Below are 7500 nucleotides of genomic sequence, written 5' to 3'. Positions count from 1 at the left end.
CTCATCCTCCCCTCCAGCCCTTCCCTCCCACACCTCCCCAGTACCCTCTCTCAAGCAACCCTCTACCCAGTCCACAGTCATCCCAGTCTCACAGCAGCATCACAGCGTGCCTCAGCCTGAAAACGAGTACCAGGTTCCCCCACATCACACTGTATGTTTATTTTTTATTGTAGTGTTACGATTGTTATTGATTTTTTCTTGTCCAGTACTCTAAGTGTCTTTTTACATATGGCTGTTAGGATAGTATTGTTGAAAGCAGTATTTTTGTGTAGCAAGATTTAGAGCCAAGAAAATCATGCTTGTAACTGATATGTGTTTTCTCTTAAATATATTTGATACTTGTGAGAGATGTTTAGTAAGGTGTAGTGCAGACCTATTTAAAGGAAACTTTATATGTACACCAACATATATTCAATTAGGCAGATGTGTGTATATGTGCATATATATATATACACATCTATATATATATTTTTTCCTGACAGAATGGTAATGCAAAAGCAGATATATGTGATACCACGATAGAAATGGCAAAAGGAAGTTATCATAAGAATATTCCTGAGGAAGATGATCGCAACTTCAAGGTGCAGTCTGCAACCACAAACGGTGCAGCTAACAGTAATGTGACTTATGATACAACCGTCCAAAGCAATTCGTCTGCTGTTGCCTCGCCCAGTGCAGAGATTCCTGGTATTGGCATGATCTATGAAGTGGATGTAAGTTTGAGCTGTATATTAATTAGTAATTTAGATACAGGAAGTTTTTTTTTTTTTTTTTTTAACTCTTAGTTCAAGAGGATTTTGTATTTAATCTCTCTTGATATCAGAGACTAGAATGATAAGGAGATCAGTATCATTCTTGTTTTAACCAAGAGTGCATGTGTAGATCCCTTGTTCACTGTGGTTTTGTTCTGTTAACTTTGATTATAGATGTCCATTACCAGGCCTACCAGACCTCACCTGTGTGCCCCATTTTTTAATTTTTTATTATTTTTCCTTTCCTTTTCCAAAAGAAAACCTTTTTATTACTGTTTTATTGTTAACCCATCCATTTTAGGGTAATACCATATTATGCCATAACTAATTCATGTTGGTGACGTCCTATCATATGTGATTAAAGTTACGTGAACTAAATTGTTGTTTACTGGTATGGCCGTGGCTGCTGTCAGTGAAGAGAAACATCCCCTTGAAAGTAGGCTGAAAGCTTATTTTTAGCCTTATGAAGGGGTTGATAATGATGCTGATAGTTAAACTTGGTAATTTTGTGTTTTTTTAACGAAGGAAAGCCATTATGAACTTCACATGTCCTTTATGTCAATAACTCGGGATGGTGTTTGAACTGTCAGGTCAAGTTATAAAGCAGTAATACAACCAATATATTAAAAAACAGATTTCAAATTGATTCTCTACAACCCACTGGAAATGGGAATAGATGTTCTCATTCATTCATAATAAATGCTAGAGCCATTTTTTTGTGGGTAATTTTTTGGTGTTGGGAGGATTACATTAGCTGTTGGACATACTACCAAGTTTGTAATAGACCAAAATTGTATAGAGAGTTGATGTCAGCTCATTACGTTTTTTACACATTGTGATAGAAGTATTATATATCAGAGGAAAAAATCGTAGTTTTTCATGATATTTTACTTTTGTAAGCAAATATGATGAAAAAATGCTAATGGAAAAACAGAGACAAGAAATAGCCTGTGCTTACAGCTGTAAGTGCCACAGCACAAAAAAACTGAACTGGCCTAGGGACACATTGCAGATGCTGCACTTGGTCTAGGCTGTCTTCCTTTTTCCATTCAGTGGGCACAGCTTGCACTGCTGGTTCTCTGACTACAGAGCTGATGTCAATTTGTGTATTGTCACTCCAAGAAGTTGGTACTCTGTAAAGATCAGGGTTGAATACCCTTGATTGCTAATGGCTTTCTTTTCTGATTTCAAAGTGCACCGATTTTGTAAATAATGAAGCAGTTATGATGACCATAATTGTGATGATGATTATAATTGTTAGTCACCAAAATATTGGGTGCCACTTTTCCCCACTACCTTGATGGCATGCATTAGCCATGTCTTGACACTTGTTATCAATAAAAAACGACTATCAATGCAGTGTAGACACCTGTTTGCAACAGATTTGATTTCTGCTGCCAGTTATTATTTGCACTAGCACTTTTCAACACTTGCATGGACTGGATACTGGGCAGAGCTACTGTTCAAAGTCACTTTGGAGCAACTCTGAGCAATATCAAGGTTACCGACCTTGACTTTGCTGATGATGTTGCTATTCTATCTGAGTCTTTGGAATCTTTAGTGGTGGCTCTTGATGCATTTAGTAATGAAGCGAAGCCCTTGGGTCTAGAGGTCTCCTGGACCAAGACCAAGATCTAGGAATTTGGGGGCTTACTAGGAGACCCTGTTCAGTCGGTACGTGCTTGCGGAGAGGACATTGAAGTAGCAGAGGGCTTCACATACCTTGGTAGTGTAGTTCATAACTCTGGGCTGTCAGACCAAGAAGTCAGCAGACTGGCAGCAGGGTTCATGAACTCTCTCGACAAGAGTATTTGGAGATGTTGGTACCTGTGCAGAAGGACCAAGCTACGGGTTTTCAAGGCCCTGATAGTGCCAGTTTTGCTATACAGTAGTTAAACTTGGACACTATCCTGCAGCTTGGAGTCTCGACTTGATGCCTTTTTAAATAGGTCCTTGTGCTGGATCATGGGGTACTGTTGGCAGGACCATGTGTCAAACCAACAGTTGCACTGTGAGACTGGCACAGGACCTATTACCTGCACAATCCATGATCGCCATCTCAGGCTTTATGGCCACCTGGCTCGCTTCCCTCAGGATGATCCTGCCCAACAGGATGTCTCTGTTCGAGACAGCCCTGGGTGGAGGAGGCCTGTGGGATGACCTAGGAAGTTGTGGCTTGGGCAGATCGATCAAACATCATCATTATTTCTGTATTTCTTTGTTTTATATAGTGTTAAATGTACATTAGTCATAACAACAGTTCAAACATTTATTGCTTTTAGTGTTAACCTCATATTTCCTTCCTCCTAGGGTGTAGAATACCAGATTCTGCCAGAACATGGCCTCTGTGCGAGGGCCCTCTACGACTACCAGGCTGGTAAGACTATAGTCGTTTTTACAATTCTTGTGCCATTTTCTTGCCTTATTTATGGCTAGTGCTTGAATGATTTATTTAATCAGTATATAATAAGATTTAAGTCTTTGTGGAAACTGATTGGCAGTTCATTATTCCGTATTCATTAAATGGTTAATAGTTTATAGAGATGAGAAGGAAGTCCTATAAAGTACCCAGCCTTAGTCTTGGTAGCAACCATGCAGTGACTATTTTGATGTGGGCTAAGTATTATGCTGATGTAATTATTATATTCTGTAATCATATATATATATATATATATATATATATATATATATATATATATATATATATATATATATATATATATATATATATTTCATTCATTCAGCTGAAAGATTTTTGTGAAACTTTAGATTTTGAGTATGCAGTTCAATGTACTGTTTTTAGAGTTTCCCAGATTTTTGTCTACATCTTTTGGTGTGTATTCTAATGCATCATCTTTTTGAGCAAGAAGACTTTTAGTATCATTACTTGACTTATACTTCATTTCCACAAAAATCAAATATTTCCGTGCCTATACTTTTAAACATCTTTTAAGTTCTAGCTGTCATGTGTTCCCCTTTCCAGCCGATGACAGTGAGATTACCTTTGACCCGTCGGAGATCATCACAAACATCGACCAGATTGACGAGGGGTGGTGGCAAGGCATTGGGCCCGATGGGATGTTTGGTCTTTTCCCAGCTAATTACGTAGAGCTAATCAATCAGCCGCCTGTTTGAGCTTCAGCCTAAGGTCCTAATTCTATATTCTAGAGGAAAGGTTTAGAGAGTGTGGTTCTTGGACACTTACATTCATGGACGCACTCCAATATGTGTTTGTTGGTTTGGGAGGAACTTACTGTATTGATAGTGGTACTTACTGTCAAAAGTTGTAAATTTTATCCAGTTAGATAGTCTTTTGGATCAGTATTTATGCAAGTATTTTCAGATTGAAATTACGGAAGTATACAATTGAGATTGTATTGGTAGATTTGTAATCTCAGATTAGGAATCATTCTACACACTCGCATGCAAATGCTTCCAGACATGCACCTATACCCACACCGATTCATACACACACTCACAATCACTCTCACTCTTGTACACTCTCACACTCACATTCACATTCATACACTCACATTCACTCACACTCGCACTGACATTCACACTCATTTCTACATCTACGTCCACATCCCTATCCACACTCACACCCACACCCATAGTTACACTTATATCCATAGTCACACTCACATCCACCCACACTCACATCCACACCCACACCCACACTCACACCCACACATCCACACACACCCACATCCACACTCACACCCACACCCACACCCACACCCACACCCACACTCACACCCACACCCCACACCCCACACCCCACACCCCACACCCCACACCCACAATCACACTTGTACTCACACCTACACCACCCACATCTATACTTTTACCCATTCCTGTTCTCATTACCCATTCCTACTCCCACCCCAACCCCCATCCTTAATTGGATTGGCATCTAATTGATTTGATATGCAAAAAGATATGAACAAATATCAACTTAGTGCATAGACACACATAAACACATGTCCTCATCCTAATATAAACACAAATGTACACCCTGACACACTCTTATGTCTCTGAATTGTTCCTTTTTTCACCAGAAGCAGGATGCAGTGGTTAAAAGTTTCCGAAAGTCTTTCCCTTCTTGAATATTTATGGATTCCTTAGAATTGTTACGCGATTGAAACCGGAAGAGTAGTCTTTGAGAATATAAGCACTATATAAGTATGGCGTAGGTACGTTATACTATTTTTATACCTGAAAGGAGACTGTTTGTATTTTGGAGTTGAGAAGGAAGATGGTCTCTGGCTCTTGTCAACGTACTTAATATAATACCTGTTTGAAAGATTTTCTTTGCTTCCATTTTTTAATCTTAAGTTATTGTCTGTCTGTTGCAACTCCCTGTCTCTCAAAAATTGAGTCATATACCTTTAATGTTTTATTACTATTATTACTATTCTCACTATTGTTATTATTACTATTCTCACTACTACTACTACTATTATTATTATTATTATTATTATTATTATTATTATTATTATTATTATTATTATTATTATTTTTATTATTATTATTGTTTTTGTTATTATTATTATTATTACTATTATTATTATTATTATTATCATCATCATCATTATTGTTATTATTGTTAATTTTATTATTATCATTATTATTTTTATTATCATTATTATTAATTTTCCTTTTTTTATTCATCATTAACCCTGATTCATTGTCGTCATCATTAATGTTTTGGGTGTGAGTACAATTCTTCTGTGTTCTGTGACTTGCTAGCATTAACTTATTTGTAATTACAGGATGTTATTGCCATATATATGTTGTATACACATTTTGAACATAAAAAACGCACTATATGAAATGCATAATTTGGCATAAAATGGAGGCTGTAGGAAAGCTAAAGCCTTGCTTCCGTTAATTGTTATTTGATAGTAAGTACTGCTGACATATGTCTTCCTATCTGGTTATCAGTAATACGTGTAGGTAAAAGGAAATTACGATACAAAGATCTTTAGTTTGGAATACTTTACTTTCCCATTTGAATAGCCATTAACTAGGGCCCAGTTAACAAGACGTTTGCCTTAATTTTTAATAAGACCATCTTGTGGGTTGTGGATGATGGTGCCTCATTGCAGTGTGTTGGAAAAATGTCTTCAGATATTTTTTTTAGTCTTTTCCTTTTCCTTTTAAGATTATATTTATGGATGGCTAAATTAGAGCAAATTAAAGAATATTAAGTTAAAAGAAAAAAAAAAAAACATTCGAAAGAAAACATGCCAATGGAAACATCAGTAAAGAATTTCCTATACTGATTTGCCTGCAATATATTGAAGAGTTCCTTTGTGAAAATTGATTCCACTAGTTAACAATTATAATAGGTCAGTAATAATGTGTAAAAGAGTTCATGAAAATTTATGGTTGTTGACGTGTGACATTGTTCTCGGCTGAAGCTGTTCAAAGCTTATTGCAGGGAATGTGTTGAATATTGCTAAGTTGTGTTGTAATTCTGTATATTTTAACAGATTGTTGATGTTATGTGCTACAATCTTAAGTTTTGAACTGTACCTTCTATGTCATATTTTAATTTTGCTGTCAAGTAATGTCTGGGTTTGAAATTCAGAATTGCTCTCAAGGCAGTTGCTTTGTTAATATGGGTTGCTCGAGTGTTATCGTCAGAGCCAACAAAGTTTCATGTTACACGTTTGATTTAATTTCTCTCTTTTTGCCTTCAAAGAAGGATAATTTTAATTGATCTTGTAATCAGTTAGCCCAGTGAAAGAAACCCTTATTAACAATGCAGTGTTTCAAATACTGGATTTCCACACATTTCCAAAGTGTTATGGCGTTTTCGCACTTCAAGCCTTGGTAGGTAACACGGTGAATGCTAGGTTGTATGTACTGTGACATTTCCAGGTGATTCAGGTGCTTTTATTTCACAGTTTTGTTTTTAAAATCTTTTAGGCCATGGTATCATAATCACCGGGGTGATTACATTGTAATTTTTTGTGGTTTGTTTCTGCATTTTTAAAGGAAGAAATGTGCATTTTGTATAAGGATTTGATATTAAGATAATAAGAATAAAACATTTGTGTTAAAGATCAATTAGCTATGTAGTATTATTTAAATGCAGTATTGCAAAAAAATGGGTATCTGAATTATCAATTAGTTTCACTGTTAAACCACATGGCACACTAATAAACATAATATTTCTTGCAGTAACTAATAAACTTTAGCGAATCCAGTGTTAGAAGAGGGAATGCTTCTCCGAGTGTCATGCAGCTTCATAAAAAAAGAAAATAATATATTGCCTTGCATGCCCAATAAGGGAAGCCAAAACAGCACTGGAACTTTTAAGTAATGAAGCCTAGTTAGGAGATCCTGCAATTTGAACATTGATATTTAGTGTTTTGTATGTTAAACCTATAATTGTTATTTTCCAAAAATAAAAATTTGTGATGATTAAACTGTTTTTTGTTCTTGCCTAATCAGATGTTTAGTAAATGAGCTCTTGTGAATATATGTGCTATATTTACCTGGTTATATAATTCACAGATGTTTTAGAAGGATGATTTTTAGAAGAAAAAAACTGTATCTATATTTTATTGCATATTTGTCCAAATTAGTCATTACATTTTAAACCTTTTTTATATATATAGTAAATTTGTAATAACTTACCTGGAATAAACTGGTAGCAATTTTGAAAACTACAAGTTGTCATATCCTTGCCATTGTCAGTATGACTATCTCAAAAAACAACAATTATTATACACAT

At 35.8% G+C, this 7500-nt stretch overlaps 1 protein-coding gene across 4 annotated transcripts in view; it reads left to right on the top strand.

The window, feature by feature from the left end:
* The window catches only part of Abp1 (Actin binding protein 1), a 40968-nt gene extending 33776 nt beyond the window's left edge, over positions 1-7192 (top strand). For 3 of the 4 annotated variants that reach the window (XM_027379781.2, XM_027379779.2, XM_027379780.2), the window contains 4 exons: positions 1-151; positions 483-713; positions 3063-3129; positions 3736-7192. The exon at positions 1-151 is cut by the window's left edge and continues 281 nt beyond it. In XM_027379781.2, coding sequence (XP_027235582.2) covers positions 1-151; positions 483-713; positions 3063-3129; positions 3736-3887 — 601 coding nt within the window. In that variant the 3' untranslated portion in view covers positions 3888-7192. The remainder of the gene's footprint in view (positions 152-482; positions 714-3062; positions 3130-3735) is intronic. The other variant, XM_027379783.2, reaches the window with a different exon arrangement.
* Positions 7193-7500: the final 308 nt, after the last annotated feature.

Source organism: Penaeus vannamei, chromosome 2 (assembly GCF_042767895.1).
Source record: "Penaeus vannamei isolate JL-2024 chromosome 2, ASM4276789v1, whole genome shotgun sequence".
Classification (NCBI taxonomy): domain Eukaryota; kingdom Metazoa; phylum Arthropoda; class Malacostraca; order Decapoda; family Penaeidae; genus Penaeus; species Penaeus vannamei.
The sequence above is the reverse complement of the archived record's forward strand: the minus strand, read 5'-3'. Positions and strand labels throughout refer to the sequence as shown.